Below are 21,910 nucleotides of genomic sequence, written 5' to 3'. Positions count from 1 at the left end.
AGAGATACGGATGGATACACTAGACATTGTCCCCCGCTCAGTTCGATGTAGCTATACAATAGGGTGACTGTGAAGAGTGACTGGAGATGAGGCATTAAATGAGCCCCAGAAATGTGGCCCTTGCAGGTAAAAGGGAGACGGGGCTTGACGAGCTGCCCTGGAGATGTGCGAGGCCACGGGACGTGTGTGAGGGAGCCCAGCAGGGTCAGGTCTCTGTTGCAGTGACCCCTCCCGAAGAGTGTGGGCACGGCTGCAGTGGCCGTGAGCTTAGAGGCAGAAGGAACAGGAAAGGGGCTCTTGAAATGCTGAGGGCCTGTGGAGACAATGGAAATAGAGAGGAGCAGGGACACTGAGGACACAGAATAAATGCAAGGGAGTTGGCATGGGGCTTGAGGCGTGGGAGGTAAAAGGATGGGGGGACTCTAGAAAGACTCTCATGTTTCTGACTTGAAACTTTTGAGTAAAGTGGTAGATGGTATAGTCTCCAAATTAGGGGATATAAGCAGTTTCCTGTAGAGGAAATGTGAGTTTGGTTCTAGACATGCCTAAGGATTATCCAAGCAGACCAAAGTGTGTGTGTTTGTGTGTGTGTGTGTGTGTGTGTGTGTGTGTATGAAGTTTATATATATAACTTAAGTTTATATATAGATGTATACATATATATATACACACACATTAAATGAAGTATAATTATTTCTATGTATATATACAACTGGATTTTAAATAAATCAATGATTAACTCGGTGGTTTTAAGAATTCTCAGTCCATTTTTCCCAGTATAATTTCCTTCTCCAACCTCAATTGCTCAGCAAATTTCTATTAGTAGGCCTTCCTACAAAAGCAGATTGTTCTAGGAAAAAGGTCTAGGTGGTTTTCTGAGTTAATTTATCTAGGAAATGTATCTCAGTTTCAGTGTAAGCTGCTTCTCCGAAAGAGATGAGCAGAATGATCCCTGATTGCTGTTTTCCTCTAATCCTTCGGTCTTCCAACATTTCCTGGGCACGACCCAACTAAATACAGGGAGTTTTTCCTGCCTCTTCAGATTTGTTTACCTCTAATATTTATAGACCGTTTTGTACTACTTCCCACCTCTTCATGGAAATTATATTACTAAACCCTAAACTACAGGGTCATGTTGAAAGCACTTTGTTACATGTGTTAAATGGTTTCTGCACAAGCATAGCCTTGTCTGGGGAGGAGGGTAGCGCGGCTGCTGTTACATTGGAGTAGTTCATGTAATTCCTGTTTGGGCTGCCAGGGGACGCCAGCCAGAGCCAGAGTGTCGAGAAGGGCTTGTCCTTAAAGCCCTTCTGTGACCAACAGGAATGAAGGACAAAGGGGAGCCAGTGAGGCCTTCAAAAATTGCCCCTTGTGAGCTGGCAGACCCTGAGATAATTACGCACACTAATCGGCAGCCCCGGACTGAGTAGACACCTTGCAGTCTGCCGGTGGCCGGCCTTTGTGGTGGTGATTATGGCAGGTCTGCCTTTGGACTACTCTCCTATTGTGCCTTTAATCTTTTCATTTTTACCTAGGTTTTCTGAAAGACAGTTTGGGTGTCAGAACTTACACTGTTAATCTCTGTTTCAACATGGGAGAGAAAAAGCACTTACTGATGATTTTTGTACCAGGCTTGGCTTTGAACAATGAACTTGCATTTTTTAAGTAAAACTGTGCTCTTCTAGCGAAAGAATTGATTTTATGTTAGGATTACTCCAGAATTTTAATGTGGAAATTGTTCACAAGCTATAATTCTTAAATCACTCCAGCGAAATTCAAAAATCTGTAGTAAGACTTTCAGAAATGCCTGTTTGGCCTTTACTGTTACCAGTTTTCCATTCTTGGTCCTATAAGAAGTAAAGAGAAAAAGGATGGTTTTCAAATCTTGAGGCAATGACTCAGCTGCCATAATTGGCTGAGGTTCACTGAGCCCTCCTCAAGGTGCTGGCTCCTTAGCTGAACTAACAGGATCAGAACAGTAATGAGGAACCATGGGTTACAGCCGACACAGGCCCTCCACTTAGTCAGCAATCACTTCTAGATACAGACGGTGCTGAGAACTATGCCAAGAGAGCCTTTCCTGGATCCACAGTGGATCCACAGTGAAATAGTTTACAGCCCTCATGACTGCAAAGAAGAGAGAGGAGCTTGTAAAACTAGCTAATTCTGATTGGTTGGAAAAGACTATTCTGAATTCTAGAATATTTTTACACAAAAATAAGTTTGTTGTCATATGTATTTGTGGTTTTCATTTTCATATCCGTAAACTACACTAACAAAATGGGTTCTAGCCAAAGTCCCTGGAAACCTGTGTCATAAAAAGATCAGAATGATTTGTGATTTAGCCCATTAATTATGTGGATACAAATGAGTGCTTCTCAAGTGTTTAAGTGTGCTTGAAAACCATTTGTTCAAGCAAAGGTAAACTTTAGCTCTGCCTGCCTGAATTATTCATTCATTCATTAAACAAATATTTATGTAGCACATGCTCTGTGCCAGGCCCTGTGCTAGGCTTGGGAGAAAGCAAAAATGACTCAGACATTGACCTTCTCCTCAGGAACCTTGTAAGCTAGTGAAGAAGGTGCATTTACAAATATCCATGGGATAATATCCTTGGAGAGTAATACAGAGAATAGAAAATAACACACAAACAACACTTAGCGCACTGCCCAGCACATAGTAAATGCTTAATAAATACTGAATTATCACATCATCATTGGTGGAGGGAGAGAGCACTCTTAGTTGTAGGAATTAGCTGTTTTCTAAAGCAACTAAAATTTAATCTGGGCCTTGAATGATTAAAAAAAAATGTTGGAACATTTAAAGTTGGGAAAAATGTAGACAAAGAAAATAGCATCAGCAAAGATACCAAGGCAGAAAAATACGAAGAATGAACAGAGTACTCACTTCAGCTGGATTTTGTAATGTAGGTAGTGGTGACTGTAGTGCCTCCCAGACTGTTATGGTTCAAATGAGATAATAAATACAAAAATACTGTGTGATACATAAAATGATCTATTGAATGTGGTGGTGGCAGTGGTGTCATTAAAAGCCTTTGACCAGGGCAGTGACATGCTAAGAACCATGTTTGGGAGTTACCATGTGAAGAATGTATTAGAGAGGCAGCAGAAAGTAGAAAAGACCATTGAGAGTCATCTGGGTAAAAGGCAAAAGGAATGGAAAAGAAGAACATTTAAAAATCTTCTCAGTCTCTCTCTGTATGTGTGGCATCACTAGTCTCCCAGGCACCAAGCTCCAGTTGTCGTCTGTCTCATCGCTCTTCTCTGCACCCCAGATCTAATCTGCTATCACAGTCCATTGACTGGAAGGAACCTTAAAGTCACCTTAACCCAATCTTCCATTCAGATTTGAATTTCTCAAGTAACCTTATTCAGCCTATAGTTGAACATCTTCATTGATAGGAAACTCATTATTTACTAAGGGAGCCTGTTCTGCCATTGATCAGTTTTAATGCCTTAAAAGCCTCTCCTTCTACAGGCTGTGATTTGTCTCCCTAATGCTCCCTCCCAGCGCTGCCACTTGCTCCTTGGCAACACGCAGGCTGTCCTGACCCCGCTCTTCTCCCTCGGCTTCTCTGGCCTCACCCTCCCACGTGTTCTCCTTTACTTCTCTTTGCTCCAGTTCCTTTGGCCATGTAACAAATTACCCCAAAATTTAGTGGCATAAAACAACAATCTGTTAATCTCACAGATTCTGTGTGTCAAAAATTCTGTCAAAATACAGGGAGCACGGCTCATCTTTGTTCCACAGTGTCTGGGTCTCAGTGGGAGGACGTGAAGGCTGGAGGTCGGAGTCATCTGAGTGCTTGTTCACGCATTTGTGGTTCACACTGGCTGTTTGCTGGGGACCTTTCCATGTGGTCTCTCTGCACAGGCTAATCTGGGCTCCCTCACAGCGTGGTGGCAGGTTCCACGGAGAAGCATCCTGACCAGTGAGAGGGCCAGGTGGAAACTGTATCACTTTCTGTAACCTAACCTCAGAAGTCACACAGTGTCCCCTCCACTGACATCACAGCAGTCACAGAGTCCCACTCAGCTTCAAAGGAAAGAGAAATAGACTTCATCTCTTCATGTGGAATATGAATGTTCTAGAAGAGCATATTGTACCAGAGATATTGCTGTGGTTATGTTTGAAAGACGCAGTCTGCCACATTCCAACCTCGTCTAGGGATAAGTGTGTTCCCACTCTCGCATTCTCATCGGTATCTGTTCTCTCTGCAGTCTCATACTTGGTGTTGTCACCTTTCTCCTGTCATCTTTTGCCACTGTCCTTGGACAAAGGGCTTGGCTTGATGGTTTGGGGAGATGGGGAATGAAGCATATATAATAGGACTAAGCAAGTGGAACTAGGTGTGCTATTTTTATATGTATTGTATCCCACTTTGTTCCAAAAGATTTGATATGACTTACAGAAATGTATACTTCAAAAAAATTTTTTTAAAGATGAAAAATTAGAATAAAAATAGATAGTAAAAAGTAAATCAAGCCAGAAGCAAGTAAAGTTCAGGCACAAACTATCTTCATAAACAAGGCCCTGATAGACGCTTCCTGTTGGAATTCCTACTGGCAGTTTCTACCAGGAACTTTTATTTAGTATGTCAGATTCTAAGCTCATTGACTTTCAACCAAAGTTGAAGTTTTCCTCCAAATTACCTTATTCTGCTCATGATTATAGTCATCTGCACAGATTCTTAAGACCCAAAACCTTAGTTATCTTTAACTTTTGTCTTTCAGAGTCCAATCCAGTCCTATCCAATTCAATCAAAAAATGCTTGCCTCAGAAAGAGGACACAGCACCTACTGTTTATACCTCATACTTGATATTTGTCTACTTCTAATTCTTTAGTTCTTTTGTCCTGATTATATGTTTTATGTCTTCCAATTAAAAGGTTTCACTAAGGAGAGAGACTAAATACCCAGACTGCTCCCTTCCAGGCACCTAGCAGCAGGCCAGAAATAAAACAAGAACTCAGGAAACAGCTGTGACTGGCAGTGTTAGCAAACACCAGTGTGTACCACTGACCTGCGCCAGCGCCCCATTTCCTGGCCTACTCTTGACGTAGGAGGAAGGGCTGCCCACATCTCATGTTCTTCCCCTAACATAAGAAGGAGGTGTCCAAGGCCTTCATGCTTTTAGCATGCCTTGCTGAGACCATTCCCCCTCTCTTCCTTCCATTGCTTTGGGAAATCTTTATTAATTACTGTTTACCGAGCACTTGTTATGTGCCAGACACTTCTCAAGTGATTAAGAATTCAGTGGTGCATGAAAAAAGTGCTCAATATCGTTAATTATCAAAGAAATGCAAATCAGAACTACAATGAGGTGTCACCTGACACCAGTCAGAATGGCCATCATTAAAAGTCCATGAACAATTAATGCTAGAGAGGGTGTGGAGAAAAGGGAACCCTTCTACACTGCTGGTGGGAATGCAGTTTGGTGCAGCCATTATAGAAAACAGTATGGAGATTCCTCAAGAAACTAAAAATAGACTTACCATATGATACAGCAATCCCACTCCTGGGCATATAGCCGGAGGGAACTCTATTTCAAAGAGATACATGCACCCCAGTGTTCGTATTAGCACTATATACAACAGCCAAGACTTGGAAGCAACCTACATGTCCCTCGATAGATGACTGGTAAAGCAGCTGTGGTATATTTATACAATGGAATACTACTCATCCATGAAAAAGAATAAAATAATGCCATTTGCAGCAACATGGATGGACCTGGAGATCATCATTCTAAGTGAAGTAAGCCAGAAAAATATCATATGATATCACTCATATGTGAAATCTAAAAAAAAAAAAAAAGGAAAAGAAAGACACTGTTGAACTCAACTACAAAACAGAAATAGACTCACAGACATAGGTAAACAACTTATGGTTACCGAAGGCAAGTGGGTGGGAAGGGATAAATTTGGGAGTTTGAGATTTGCAATGTTAACCACTATATATAAAAATAAATTTAAAAAAACAAATTTCTTCTGTATAGCACAGGGAACTATATTCAATATCTTGTAATAACCTTTAATGAAAAAATATGAAAACAAATATATAAACAGAAAGGATCCAGTGGTGAACAAAACACCTGCTCTGTGGAACTTGCAGTCTAACAGGAGAAAAAGGTGACAAACCAACAAACAAATGATATAATTTTAGCTAGTGGTAGTGGCATGAGAAAATAAAGCAGGGTAATGTAGCAGAGTGACTTGAGCAGGGACTTCTGTAAATCGAACAGTCGGAGAAGCCTCTCTGGGGAGATGGCACTGAAGCTAAGAAGGAGCCAGCTCTGTAAAGACAAAAGGGGAGAATATTCTAGTTGAGCAGAATAGCAAGCTGATGATTCTCAAATATCTGACGTGGGTACGTACCAGAAACAGAGAAGGCAGGATGCTGGAACGTGATGAGTGCAAAAGTGCTAGGAGATGAAATGAGAGAGTAAGGGCCAAGAGGTGAGGACAGAGAGGGTGGAAGTTCGCGTTTTATTCTAAGTGTGATGGGAAGCCCTTGGAGGATTTAAGCAGGAGACCAACATGATCTGATTACTTAAAAAGCAGAAAGAGCACTTGTTTACTCTGTAGAGAATGGATTAGAAGGGCAAGAGTGGAATCCGGCAAGATCAGGCCGGAGGGAACTACACCACGCAGCCCGCACATGACAGGTTTGCCCTGTTACTCCCAGTTCCTCGCCCAGAAGTAACTGCTTTCACTTGGCAGCAACGCAGAGTCTCTGGCAGAGCTCCTTCAGCCTAACTGCCAAATGCTGAAGATAAGAGAAACACAAAATATCAGCTAAACTAGCCAAAATCAGCCTACGGCCCCTTGCTGTTTACAGTGACTATGAGAAAACTGAAGATGGAGAGGTCAGAAGTGTCCTGCCTGAGAGGCGTTCTTGGACAACAGCCCGTCACCTGCAGGAAGGTCTGGGACCCTGTGCTGTTCTCGGTCGTCTGGAGCTGCTGCATCTCTGCTCCTCCGTGCCCTTTCTTCCTTTCACCTTTGTTGTCCCAGGACTGTCCTGAGCCCATCACCTCTTTATCTTCCACTTTCTCGGGCCTCCATTCAGACTTCTGCCAGAGACCAGAATTTCTTCTTAGGGGCCTCACCCTTTACCTTCCACTCTCATTGGGTCCTCTTGTCTTCCTCTTTCTCCAGAGTGTTGTAGGTTGTTGAGCCCAAACAGCAAGAATGTCTGTTTTCACTGTCCATCACTGCTCTTCCCAGGAAGTTTTCCTTCTCAGAAGTTCCTCTTTGAGTTCTGCTGAAACTCATAACCAGGTACTTGGGGAAATCCAGGTATCAACCAGCCTCGCTCTACCTAATGTTCTCACTCATTAATTGCCCTTGTATTTTTCCTCTTCTCTGACCAAATTTCCAGACTATCTTACAGTGCTTACACATGCATCTCTGCCACCTTGAGTTTTCTCTTGCTCTCACATCTCCACTAAGTCACCCTCATTCCTTTCAACAGGGCTCCAAATTAGACCTCCATGAAGCAAGCTATTTTCAACATCTCCTGTATACATAAAGTGTAGATTGTGTGTGTGTGTGTGTGTGTGTGTGTGTGTGTGTGTGTGTAGGAGACAATAATTTTCAAAGCTGATTCACTTCTGTTCCTACACCCCAGAATAGAACAGAACCTTAGGCACCTTCCAGTCCCATGCCCAGCTGAGTTTTGAGTGCCCTCTGCCACTTCAGTGAACATGTTCCTCCTCTTATTTGCAGAATAGAAAAGAATGTAATACCTCACCCACAGCCCATTTAACTTTTGGGTATTGTAATTGTTAGAAATTTTCCCATAAATTTATCTAATATGTGTTTTTGGGTAACATCTCTGCTCTGAGATAATAAATAACAGTGTAATAACCTCTTCAGTTTGAAAATAACCTTTATATTCTCCAGTTCTGAGATAAATTTCCCAATTCCTTCAAATGTTTCTCAGGTGACATTGTTTCCAGATACTTCACCACACAAATCACTTTCCTTAGGAACTTTCTGATACATCGATGTCCTGAATGTAATGCTGCCTCCAGTACTGGACCCCATACCCCAAGAACAGTTGTTTAGTGCAGTGGAGCAGGAGAAACCTTTCCACTTGTGTCCACTGTACTTGTGTGAGCTCAGTCAAAATTAGATTAGGTTAATGAGGAATCAAGCAAGACTGTTTCTTCATTTAAACAGGGAGGCAGCTAATTTACTAAGTCTTCCCCCCCACCACTGAAAGCTATCTTCCAGTCCCCTCTCACTTCCCCTCTGCCCATCCTAAACATATGCAGTTAGTTTTTATAATCTAAAAATAGGCTTTAATAGTCATTTCTATAAATTTCACCCTTTTTTAGGCCTCATTTATTTTTCATTCAACTCTTTTATGTGTTACTTCCTCCTCCTTGAAACTATCCTTACTTAGCTTCTAGGACACCACACTCCCTAATTTTCCTCCTACCCCACTGGTTCCTATTTTTCAGTTTCCTTTGCTACTTTATTCTCATCTCCCCAACTTCTACATATTAGAGTATCCCAAGGCTCAATTTGCAGATTAATCTTTGTTCACTCACTAGATGATCTGGCTTTGAATACCCTCCGTGTATTGATGACTCCCAGATATCTCAGGCGCAGATCACTCCTCTGAACTCTGGCTTATGTATTTATTCATTTATTCAGCAAATGTCTATTCAGTGGCTACTCTATGTCAGATATTGTTCCAAGTCCTGGGGACAAAACAGACAAAATTCCCTACCCTTGGGAAACTCATTTTATCCAACTTCCAATCTAGTATCTTCACTTAGAGGTCCAGTAGGCATCTTGAATTTAACAAGCTTAAAGCTGAATTCCTTGTTTGTCCTTCCCAGACATGCTCTATCCACTGTCTTCCCCATTTCCATAAATGGCAGCTTCATTCTTTCAATTACTCAGGCCAAAACCATTAAGACATTTTTCACTCTTCTTTTTCTCACACCTACATCCAGTCTATTAGGAAATCTTGTTGACTTTCCCTTCTGAATATTTTCAGAATCCAACCACTTCTTACCACATCCATGGCTATCATCCTGGTTCACCACCGTAATCTCCCACTTGGATGACTGAAACAGTCTCCTAACTGACCTCTCTGCTTCTGCCTTGGCTCTTCTAAAAACTTTTAAACCAGTGAGCTGTAGTGATTATTTTTAAACCAAAGTCATATTACATCCCTTCTCTGCTCAAAACCTTAAAATGGTTTTCCATCTCATTCAGTAAAATCATTCTAATGTCCTTACAATAATCTACAAGACCCTACCCTGTCTTCTTCCTGTTTCCTCTCTGCCCTCATCCCCGATTATTCTTCCACTTACTTAACCTGCTGTAGGCACACTGGCCTTCTTGCCATTTCTTGAATATGTCATGCATGGTCCTGGCTTAAGCCTTAAGACTTGCTGCTCCTCTGCCAAAAACGCTTTTGCTGCAGGCACCCACGTGGCTTTCTTCCTCACTTTCTGTAGAATTCTGCTTAAGTAATACTTTAGAAAGGGATTCCTCAGCCACCCTATATAAAATAGCACCACCACCCCCATCTTCACTCCCTACCCATGTCCCCTGCTTCTCTAGAGAACTTAGCACACCTGCCATACTATATATTACATATTATATTTATTTGTTCATTATATCTCCTGCACTAACATGTAAGCTTTATGAGAAAAAGAATACAGATTTTATTTCTGAATCCCAGTGGCTAGAAAAGTGCTTGCCACAAAGTAGTTTCTCAGTAAATATTTGTTGAATAAATGACTCATGAATGACTAGGCCCCCTGTGGTAGGCAGAATAATGCCCTTTCTGAACATTCTACCCCAAAACAAAATACACATTCTTCTCAAGTGTACATGGGACATTTTCCAGGATAAAATACATACTAGGCCGCTAATTAAGTCTCAGTAGACTTTAAAAGATAGGCATCATACAAAATATCTTCTCTGACCATAACAAGATGAAGTAAGAAATCAATAATAAACCCAATCCAAAAATGGGCAGAAGACCTAAACGAGCAATCCTCCAAGGAAGACATACAAATGATCAATAGACACAAGAAAAAATGCTCAGTATCACTAATTATCAGAGAAATGCAAATCAAAGCTACAATGAGGTATCACCTCACACCAGTCAGAATGGCCATAATTCAAAAGTCCACAAATGACAAATGCTGGAGAGGCTGTGGAGAAAAGGGAACCCTCCTACACTGCTGGTGGGAATGTAGTTTGGTGCAGCCACTGTGGAAAACAGTATGGAGATTCCTCAAAAGACTAGGAATAGATTTACCATATGACCCAGGAATCCCACTCCTGGGCATATATCCAGAAGGAACCTTACTTCACAATGACACCTGCACCCCAGTGTTCATAGCAGCACTATTTACAATAGCCAAGACATGGATACAGCCTAAATGTCCATCAACAGATGACTGGATAAAGAAGATGTGGTATATTTATATAATGGAATACTATTCAGCCATAAAAACCGACAACATAACGCCATTTGCAGCAACATGGATGCTCCTGGAGAATGTCATTCTAAGTGAAGTAAGCCAGAAAGAGAAAGAAAAATACCTTATGAGATCGCTCATATGTGGAATTTAAAAAAACAAACAAAAAACAAACAAAACAAATAAAACATAAATACAAAACAGAAACAGACTCATAGACATAGAATAGAAATTTGTGGTTGCCAAGGGGTCACGGGGTGGGAAGGGATAGACTGTGATTTCAAAATGTAGACTAGATAAACAAGATTATACTGTATAGCACAGGGAAATATATACAAGATCTTATGGTAGCTCACAGAGAAAAAAATGTGACTTGGAATATATATATGTTCATGTATAATTGAAAAATTGGGCTCTACACTGGAATTTGACACAGCATTGTAAAATTATTATAAATCAATAAAAAATGTTTGAAAAGAGAAATCAATAATAAAAGTAAAACTAGAAAATTCACAAATTTGTGGAAATTAAAGCACTCTTAAAAAAAATCATTCAAGAACTAAATCACAAAGGAGATTTGAAAATACTTATAGGTGAATGAAAATGAAAACACAGCATATCAAAACTTACAGCTAAAAACAGCTAACAAAATGGCAATAAGTACATACCTATCAATAATTACTTTAAATGTAAATGGACTAAATGCTCCAATCAAAAGATATTGAGTGGCTGAATGGATTAAAAAACAAGATCCATATATATGCTACCTACAAGAGACTCACTTTAGATCTAAAGACACACACAGACTGAAAAGTGAGGATTTAGAAAAAGGTATTCCATGCAAATGGAAATCAAAAGAAAGATGGGGTAGAAATGCTTATATCAGACAAAACAGACTTTAAAACAGGCTGTACTAAGAGACAAAGAGGGACATCACACAATGATCAAGGATCAATCCAAGAAGAAGATAGAACAATTGCAAATACATATGCACCCAAGATAGGAGCACATCAATACATAAAGCAAATATTAATGGATATAAAAGGAGAAATTGACAGTAACACAGTAATAGTAGGGGATTTTAACACCCCACTTTCATCAATAGACAAATCATCCTGACAGAAGTCAATAAGGAAACACTGGCCTTAAATGAGAAATTAGACCAAATAGACATAAATATAAAGAAGATTTCATCCAAAAGCAGCAGAATACACATTCTTTAAAAGTGTACATGGAACATTCTCCAGGATAGATCATATACTAGACCACAAAACAAGTCTCAGTAAATTTAAGAAAACTGAATTCATATCAGGCATCTTTTTTGACCAAAACGCTATGAGACTAGAAATCAAAGAAGAAATTTTAAAAATACCCAGAGACAAATGAAAACAAAAACACAATGATCCAAAATCTGTGAGACCCAGCAAAAGCAGTTCTAAAAGGGAAGTTAATAGCGATACAAGCTTACCTCAGAAAACAAGAAAAACCTCAAACAAACAACCTAGCCTTTTGCCTAATGGAACTACAAAAAGAACAGACAAACAAAATTCAAAATTAGTAGATGGAAAGAAATCATAAAAATAAGAGCAGAAATCAATGAAGTAGAGGCTAAAAAAAAAATAGAAAAGCTTTTCCTCTAATATCAGAACAAGGCAAGGATGCCCACTTCTGCCACTTCTATTCAACATAGTACTGGAAGTTCTAAACAAAGCAATTAAGTGAGGAAAAGAACTAAAATTCATCTAAAATGAAAGGGAAGAAGGAAGATTTTCTATTTGCAGATGATATGATCTTACATTGTAGAAAACCCCAAAGATTCCACCTAAAAATCTGTTAAAACTAATGATTGAATTCAGTGAAGCAGCAGAATACAAAGTCAGCTAACTCATAACAATCAGTGGCATTTTTATACACGTAACAATGAACCATCTGAAGACGAAATTATGAAAACAGTTCTACTTACGGTAGCATCAAAAGGAAAACTTAAGAATTAGCTTAACCAGGAAGGTGAAAGAGTTGTACGATGAAAAGTACAAAACATTGCCAAAAGAAATTAAAGAAGGCATACATTGGAAATACATCCCATGTTCATGGATTACAAGACTCAAGATTCCTGCGATGTCATTACTACCCAAAGCAATCTATATAGATTCCTTGCAATCCCTCTCAAAATCCCAATGGCTTTTTTTTTTTTCAAAAATAGAAAAAAACCCATCCTAAAATTCATATGGAATCTCAGGGGACCCCCCAAATAGCCAAAACAGTCTTGAAAAAGAAGAACAAAGTGGGAGGACTCACACTTCCTCATTTCAAAACTTACTACAAAGATACAGTAATCAAAATAGTGTGATATTGACATAAAGACAGATGTCTATAGCAATGGAATAGAGTAGAGAGCCCAGACTTAAACCCTTGTATAGGTAGTGAAATGATTTTGACAAGGGTTCCAAGACCATTGAATAGGAAAGGACAGCCTCTTCAACAAATGGTACTGGAGAAACTGGATATCCATAAGCAAAAGAATGAAACTGAACATTTACCTTAACATCATAACTTGAAATGGATCAGAAACCCAAATGTAAGACCTAAAACTTTTAAACTCTTAGAAGGAAACATAGGGCAAAAGCTTCATGACATTGGAGTTAGCAGTGATTTCTTTGGAAATGACTACCAGAGGCATAGGCAAATGAAAAGTAGACAGACTACATGGAAATTTTTTTGATTTGTGCATCTAAAGATAATATCAGCAGAGTAAAGGAGTAACCCAAAGAATGGGAGAAAATATTTGCAAGTCATATATCTGATAAGTTCCTGATTAATATCCAGGAACTATGGAAAACTCCTAAAATTCAGCAACAAACAGCTCAATTAAAAAGTGGGCAAAAGCCTTAAATAAACATTTCTCCAGAGAAGATATACAAAAGGTCAATAAGCACCTGAAAAAATGTTCAACATCATTGATCATAGGGAAATGCAAATCAAAACTACAATGAGATATATCCCCTCACACCCATTAGGATGCCTACTGAAAAAAAAAAAAAAAAGCTTTGGTGAGGATGTGGAGAAATTGGAGCACTTACGCATTGTTGGTGGGAATGTAAAATAGGACAGCTGCTGTGGGAAATGTTATGGCAGTTACTCAAAAAATTAAAAATAGAATCACCATATGATCAAGCCGTTCTACTTCTGGATGTATATTGAGAAGAATTAGGAGCAGGATCTTGAAGACATGTTTGTATACTCATGTTCATAGCAGCATTATTCACGGTAGCTAGAAATGGAAGCAACCCAAGTGTCCATCAGTGGATGAATGGATAAACAAAATTTGTTATATACATATAGTGGAATATTATTCAGTCTTAAAAGGAAGGAAATTCTGTCATGTGCTACATCATGGATGAACCTTGAGGACATTATGCTATGTGAAATAATCCAGTCACAAAAAACCAAATAGTGTATAATGATTTCACTTGTATAATTTACTTAGAGTAGTCAGAATCATGGAAACAAAGTAAAATGGTGCTTGCTGGGGGGAGGGGGAATGGAAAGTTACTGTTTAATGAGTATAACAGAGTTTCAGCTTTACAGGATGGAGATGGTTGGTAGTAATGGTTGCACAGTATGTTTAATACTATTGAACTGTACACTTAAAAATAGTTAAGGGGGTAAATTTTGTGTGTATGTTACCACAATAAAAAAAAGCCATGGGTTGGGGGATAATGCCCTGCCAAAGATATTTATACCCTAATCCTCAGAACCTACAAATAAATACAAATGTAAACCTCACATGGCAGAAGGGATTTTGCAGAAATGATTAAGGATCCTGAGACTGGGAGAGTAGCCTGGATTATCCAGGTGGGCCCAGCGTAATCACAGAGGTCCTTGTGAATGAAAGAGGGAAGCAGGAAAGTCAGCATTAGAGGGACTTGAAGACGCTGTGCTGCTGGCTTTGAAGACGGAGGAAGGGGCTGAAAGCCAAGGAATGGAACCCTACTCTAGATGTTGTAAAAGGCAAGGAAATAAATTTGCCCCTACAGCCTCCAGGAGGAACACAGCTTGGTAACACTTTAATTTTAGCCCAGGATACTTATTTTGGATTTCTGACCCCCAGAACCATAAGAGAATAAATTTGTGTTGTTTTGAACAGCTAGCTTGTGATAATCTTTCCAGCGGCAGTAGGAAACTGACGCACCTCCTACCCCTACTAGTCTGTAACCTCCTCTAGGACAGGGGCCTGGTCTTCCTGGACTTTGCACATCATGGGTGGTCACTGTTCCTCGAGTACGGGTACTTTGGCTTTTTAAATGAGAGCATATGACAGATCATCATGTCCCTTTTGCTCACTGCAAAGCCTGATGAATGATGATATTACCGTTTGCAGGTCAGCTTTCTCAGTACGTGAGAGCCCACTACTGGAATACCTCTCTAAGAAATAATTCACTTCTCCTTGAGCAGTGAAGTTCACATCCATCATTGGGAGAGACAGTGGCTTAATCCCACCCACTCCCAGCACTAGGCAGACCTTTGAGTGAATCTGGATTCAGAGGCTAAAATGGGAGATTCTGACAAGGTGCCTCAGGGATTCCAGATCTAAGGGAGGGAACAAAGCCAAAATCCAAGAAGCTAGGAGAACAGTCTGCAAGATCACCAGCACTAAGCAGATCAGGATGGACGTTACCAAGCCAGAAGTCTGGGACACAAGGATGCCAGAGCAAACAAGCCAGAAACAAATGGGAAAAGGGGGTTATACTGTCTGGGGCTGTCACAGCTGCCTTTTTGGACCAGATAAGGTCTGGTACGTAAGTAATTTAAAATACCAAAGATGGCATGGATAACACTTGATTCATGCTCACAAATCATTGCTTTTTTTGCCCAGCTATCCTATCCTTCAAAGCAGAGTAGAGTTTTCAGAACTGTGCAGGAGTGTTGACGACTCAGTTAGTTTTTCTGATTGAATCTAGCTTTTAATAAACAGAAATGAACATGCCACTAAGACCTCTAGTCCTAGAGACCAAAGAGAAACACTGCAAAATCCAGTAAAATTCAGAAGATCTCAGAGTGTAATATACAAAAGGTTTCAGATCTGATTTTTCATATCTTCTGTGTATTTTTAAAAGAAAACTTTTTATAACTTGTGCCTGATATGAATAAGGCCTTTTACTTTTTTATTATAAACATTTAGGCTTAAAGTGATTATAGCTGACATTTAAGACCAACAGGAGCCAGGGGCCTGTTCATGGACAAATTATCTGTATTTCAAACTAAATCAAAAGTAAACATTCTCTCTTAAGTCCCTTCAGGTCTACATTAGTCCTGTGGAAGCCAAATGCAGCAGACAAGCCCTCCCCCTCCCTTCCACCCTCTGCGTTCTGTAGGATCATTTTAAAGTGAATCATCTTTTCCATGAAGCTATATTATACACAATTTTGAACTGTTTCCACATCTGAGTTCTTGAATGCTAATTTAATTGATTTTTCTGAGTCAGCATTTTTATTTCATCAGAAGAATACTGCAAAAGATCCTGAAATGTGTTGTTTTATAGTTTAGTAGTTCCCTAAATAGGGTGGGGTGCAGAGAGGAGGAACTCTTCTCATGGCTTTCACTTGCTTTTTAAAATTTTTTTGAAGAAGTAATAGCATTTATTTAATAAGTGTTTAAAAAGATTAGCTATTATAAAGTGTTCTAAATGATAAAGCTGTATTCCTGAATATCTGCATTTGAATATGCTGATAATCAGTTTAAAAATAACACAGGCAGTAAGGAGGAGGTCCCCATTCTGAAATCACAGAGCAGTAAAACTGCTGTCACCAGCAATGATGTCACTCACCCCCAAGGTTCTGAAAGCCTATTAGAAATTAGCTTTAGGGAGAAATGTCTTCTGACTTGTCATTGGTTCTAAAAGGCAGTCAGTGTTAAACAAACACAGACCCCTTTTTGGAACCTGTATCATAAACTCAGACACATTAATCTCTAGTCAGGGTCTGACCCCTAACTCAGGGCTATAATGGAAGGAAGGAGGGAACAGCCAGCGGACATTAGCTAACAGTTTGTGTAAAGGTTCAGATGTGCCTATAAGCAAATAAATATCATTTATGAACTTTTTTTTTTTTTACTGAGTCCCATAAGACAAGAAGTGGTCTCTCCATGATGATACAAAATTACATTACAGTCTCTGTGTACTTTGTTTAACAGTGTTCAGTTAATCTGAAAATTTGATTTAAGAGAAGGCTTGGAGGCAGAAGAAGAGGTCACCTCCTGTTTGGCCTGGTTGTTTTGGTCTTTAGACAAAGCACTGCCTTTAAGAGAGTCAAAAGTTCTTGGTGGTACCCCTGCCTTTGCCACCAACAAACGTGTATGACCTAAAATATCTCACTGACTCTCTCTAGGTCTCATTTGCTTCGCGTGTGCAGTGGGGAGAACGATACTTTCTCCACCAACTATGAAGAGCTGAGACTGAGACGAGGTGAAAGATGTGAATGCACTTAGCAGGCCCTGCCGTGCAAATGAGACGACAGTATTTCAGAAGGGCTGCTTCCTTGAGATGAGATCAAGCATGCAGTATCATCCCACGCCCTCAGCAATGTCAGAAGTAGTGCACCTTCCGGAAGTAAACGCTTACCGTGGTTATGAACAAAACTCTTCTTCCATGCAGTTAGCAAATTAAAATGAATAAAATAATCCCTTTAGAAAAAAATTATGGATTAGAAAACCAGACATGATACTAGAAACTTGCCAGCCAGCACTTTCAAATTCTTATTTAATTAGTGGCTTCTCTTCAGTGCTCCTGGGCAAGTTAAAGACATAAGCATAGATCGTTCATGCCTCTCTCCCATTGTAGATTCCAGCCGAAAGAACCAAAACAACAATAACGACAACAAAAATAGGGGGAAACCTGTGTCAGGGTTACAAGTAGGGAAGGGCGTCATCCCGTGGCAGAAACATAAAGATGCTTCTGCTCAGGATCGTGCAGATCGTACCAGATTGAAGGGAGAGACGCTGAGCAGGGACTTGTAACATCCCTTCCTGAGAAAAAGCTGCCTCCCCTGACGGAAGGTGACTGGCCCACTTGGAACAGCACTGGGAGACCTGAGGATGTGCACAGTGGTTAGAACACATGACTACAGCAGCTGCAGACCTAACATTCAGATTCAGACCCAGTGGAGAAAAAGTGAGGGCTTCTTTCCAAGCATTTCGGCAGAAGAATCTCCCTCCGTTCCATTCTCTCTGGCATGACATGCGCCATCCCTGAACCATGCTGAGCAGTCAGAGAGAAAATGTGCCCCTCACCATGGGCCTACGCACCCTTAAGCCAGCGTGAATGGGAAGGGGCCCACCTGGAACACCTTGGCCCTGAGAAGGGGAGAGGTGTTTCCTCAGAGAGAAACCCAGGTACAGTTTCCAGGGGAAAAAAGGGTGAATAAATGATTGGCAGCCACAGTTACTAAAGCTGCAGACTCTTGGTCACTCGATGCCTCGTGTATACCTGAGTTCAGGAGTGAGGTGGACTAGGCAAACACTTGCCTTTCCTATTGATTTTGGGAATTCGTGTGCCACTGACATTGCTCTGGCTCCTCCACAGCACTGGCTGCCCCCGTGGCCAGGCTGACTTCACGGTGGTTTGTGAGAAGCTAATCCAGCACTGGCTTGTCCTTAGGAGTCTGGCCCCTCTGACCTGTCCTGCCAGTACGCCTTGAGGATGGACCTGTGCCTTCAGAGGCAGTTGCAGAATCTCCCTGTCACAGTATACCAACACGCGACTCGGGTTTTGAGGCCTCATGCTTTCCTGGTAACTGCCTCCCCTGAGAAGATTGCCCTGTGTGTCCAGAAAGGAAGCCATGGTGTTTTTGATTTCTGAGTCCCAATAGTTCTCATGGACTCTGCCCCGTTCCCCCAGACTTAGAAGCTCAGTGCAGCGGGGCTACCAAGGCTGCACGGGGCCCAGAGGCCGGTGGCGCTCCGCCCCGGCTGCAGGATGCTTGCCGGCCACTGCTCCAGCCGGGCAGCTGGGTCTCCCAGCGGGAGAAAGGGGCGAGCCGCGGTGCGCTGGGGCGGGGAGGGCTGCACTTACTCCTGGAGGTTTCCTGTTACCTTACTGCACAGCTCAGATGGTTTGTTTTTAACGGTCTGCTTGTCTTGTTCCATCTGACCTATAAAAATGCTAACATCCTTTAAGATTTCTCTTCAAGACTTGAATGTTTCTTTGTCAGGTCACACAGCATATTTGACAACAATCGCCAGGATCCCACAGGACTGACCGCTGCTCTTCAGGCCACAGACCTGGCCGGAGTTCTGCATATGCTCTACTGTGTCCTCTTCCACGGAACAGTCTCAGACCCTGGTGCCACCAGTCCCAAGGAGAGTTACGCTCAGAACACAGTCCAAGTGGCCATTCAGAGTTTACGTTTCTTCAACAGCTTTGCAGCTCTTGATCTGCCTGCTTTTCAGGTACCAGGCATTGGTTAACCATCCACAAGTTAATAATTTTCTGTAGATATGATGTGAGGTTCTTCTGGGTTGGGGCATAAGGAATAAGCTACAATAAAGGGAATTATAAAAATACTATTTATTAAGCTGCTAATTACAGGAATTGTACTAGGTGCTCTACATATGCTTTCTCATCTATTCTCATGACTATCCTATAAAATATTACTATACCCATTTTACAGGTGGAAGAGCTGGCAGTTAAGTAATTTGCCCAGAGTTACGTGTGGCTGAGCCCGGCCATGATTCTATGACCCCAAAGCCTATGCCACAATACTAGTTATAAATCTTCTGTCTTGATTTCTTTAGAAAAGGCATTATCATCCTATCAACATTTAAATATTAAGAAAAGTAATGGTTTCTTACGTAAGTGGAACCAGAATTAGATAAATTGTTTTGATTGAGAAGACTTTCTATGGATGATTTAACTGACTTGCGGCCAGTGTGAAGCGCATGTGTAGTTAAGTGTGCAAAGCCTGTAAGGTAAGGTTTATAGCTAAAGAAAGAAACCCTGCTTTATGCTGTAACACCAGTCTGTCAGCTTAGAAACAGATTTTTTTCATGTAGGAAATTTAATTTTCAAAACCGTTGAACCTTTGGAGCAGAGCAACCCCCAAGGAGTAGACTTTCTCTTTCAGTTTATTAACTGTCAAGTGATTTCATTAAAAAAGGAACAAACTTGGCAGATGATGAACTCATAATTTAGATGAATTGCTTTGCTCAAAGGGAAAAAGGTTATAGAGATACAAATGTATGAAAACAGTGGTCTTCAGCCATAGTGGGATGGAAGAAACACTTCTGTTTTGCAGCTGATGACAGGTGTGCAGTTCTTGTCTTCTTGGCAGTCCCCTCACAACTAGAAATTAGTGAGTTGTATCATTGGATTCAGTATCTTTCAAGTCTGTAGATTAGTTCATCCATCACAAGAACAGAAATCTCTTCCTTAAGGTTAATGCTCTTCAGTTTTCAAAGCAATTGAGCTAGCTTTAGGTGGTACCTACCCAATATGTAAAATTCTGAGAGTTTATAGCCACACCTAAGACAGGAGATACCTGCTTCAGAAAATGCCAGTGGTTCTTGCGTCTGGGTTGAACATTTCTATTTTATGAAGACCCAAGTGCATTCTGTTCTGTCCAGAAACAGCTTGGGAATAAAGACATGCTCATTTTATGTCCTCAGAATGTGGAGGCCAGCAATCTGCCCATCAGCTAGATCCAACTAGAGTGATTTGTTACCAGGGATTATGAAAAGCAAATACTTAAAAAATATCCCTTAGTTTGTAGTTTTATGGGTCTTCTGACCAGGATTATGTTGCTGCAGGGGGCTCCACATCACACACAAGCATTTATGCTAAGTCAGCCCTTCTGTCGTCCACTCTTGAGTGTCAGGGGTCCCAGGTCCCTGCTCCCCTCACCCTCCCATGAGCTCACAGCCTGTGCTGCCTCGCTCAAAAGAAGCACCACTGAACTCCAGCCAGTCTGCTCCCTAGTGGCCTTCAGGCACAGTGGCCAATAATGTTAGAAAAATTGTAAGTCTGTTTCTGTAACCCTTTATGCCAAACTAAGATAAAAACCAAGGTTTCTCTTCTCCAGCTCCATGCTTCAAAATATTAGCCCTTATTTGAGCCACATTTGCCGCAACCACAGGAAAAACACCAGGATGACTCAAGAGTATCGAAGCCATTCTTAGAGTGAAATGCCCCGCCTCCCAAGTGGAAGGTCCTTTCTTGGCAGGTTCTTAGCATCCTAACAGTTCTCCAGTACCTTTGCTTCTTTCTTCTCTCTCCTTCCTGTAGCTCCATGTTTTTCTTATTTTTCCTGTTTTTTTTTTTTTTTTTTTTTGGATCCCCGTTCTGACTCTCCTGTTATTTTATTTTAGTCAATTTTACCGTCAGTCATTGTTTCTCATTCTTTCCCCATCATTTCCAGGTACCCTTTTCCCCTTAGCCAGTGCACAGGCCAGGAAAGGACCTGCAGGGACCTTCCTCCTGGCTCCCATCCCTTTGGTGCCTAACGTTCAGCACTTGTTCTTCTCTTACTCTTCATCAGCGTGTGTAGGGACCCAAATGCCTAGAATTTCTAGCATCAGGGCCTTTAATACATGTACCAACGATTACCTTATTGTTCCAGTTACTTTTATACATTTGAAAAACAAACTTAGTGGGGTAAACAACAGCTTTTCTGTTATGATTGCAGATTCTGTGGGTGCAGAATTCAGGCAGGGCCTGTCACAGTGGGGGTGGCTTGTCACTGCTCCACGTTGTAGGTCTTCACCTGAGGGGCTCGAATGCCTGGGGTTGGGGGTGGGGATGGGGGCAGAGAGGAGGGGCAGGTTGACTCAAATAGCTGGGAGCTGAAATTATCTGGAGGCTGCTTCACTATCTGGGGATAGTTTTATGCCTGGGGTTACTCAAAGTCTAGGTTCACCAAGAGCTATTGGCCAGAGGCTCTACATGTGGCTTCTCTGTGTGACTCGGGCTTCTCAGAACATCATGGTGTCTGGGTTCTGAGTAGGAGGGTCCTGAGAGGAAGTTTCCAGAAAACAGATGTTCCAAGAGAACCAGACAGGAACTGCATGGCTTTTTGTGACCTGGCCTCAGAAGTCATATAGTTACATATCAACAGTACTCTATTGGTTAAGTCAGTCCTAAGCCTTCCAGATTAAAGAGGAGCAGACATAGCCCCCATCTCTCAATGGGAGGACCGTCAAAGATTCATATTCATTTTTGTAACCACTGCACTCTATATATCAAGCTAAAGCAAAACATCTGTCCACACAGACATCGTTATGTAAATAGACATCTAATCATGCACGCAGAGCTCAAGAAAATACCACACAAATACACAGTATTTACACTGTAAAGCAATAGGTGAGTTTAGGAGAAAAGTACCATTCTTATGCTAGGTATGGTCGGAGAAACTTAGTTCTAGTTCCTCAAAACAACTTACTTTCAAAA

At 41.1% G+C, this 21,910-nt stretch overlaps 1 protein-coding gene across 6 annotated transcripts in view; it reads left to right on the top strand.

Moving 5' to 3' along the window:
- SCAPER (S-phase cyclin A associated protein in the ER) overlaps positions 1–21,910 on the top strand; it is a 268,289-nt gene that overhangs the window by 216,896 nt on the left and 29,483 nt on the right. For 5 of the 6 annotated variants that reach the window (XM_045516815.2, XM_074353894.1, XM_074353892.1 and 2 more), the window contains one exon: positions 18,681–18,918. In XM_045516815.2, the coding sequence (XP_045372771.2) occupies positions 18,681–18,918 (238 nt within the window). Of the gene's footprint in view, positions 1–16,859; positions 17,853–18,680; positions 18,919–21,910 lie in introns of those variants that run through there. The other variant, XM_074353895.1, reaches the window with a different exon arrangement.

This window comes from Camelus bactrianus, chromosome 27 (genome assembly GCF_048773025.1).
Source record: "Camelus bactrianus isolate YW-2024 breed Bactrian camel chromosome 27, ASM4877302v1, whole genome shotgun sequence".
Taxonomy (NCBI): domain Eukaryota; kingdom Metazoa; phylum Chordata; class Mammalia; order Artiodactyla; family Camelidae; genus Camelus; species Camelus bactrianus.
The sequence above is the reverse complement of the archived record's forward strand: the minus strand, read 5'-3'. Positions and strand labels throughout refer to the sequence as shown.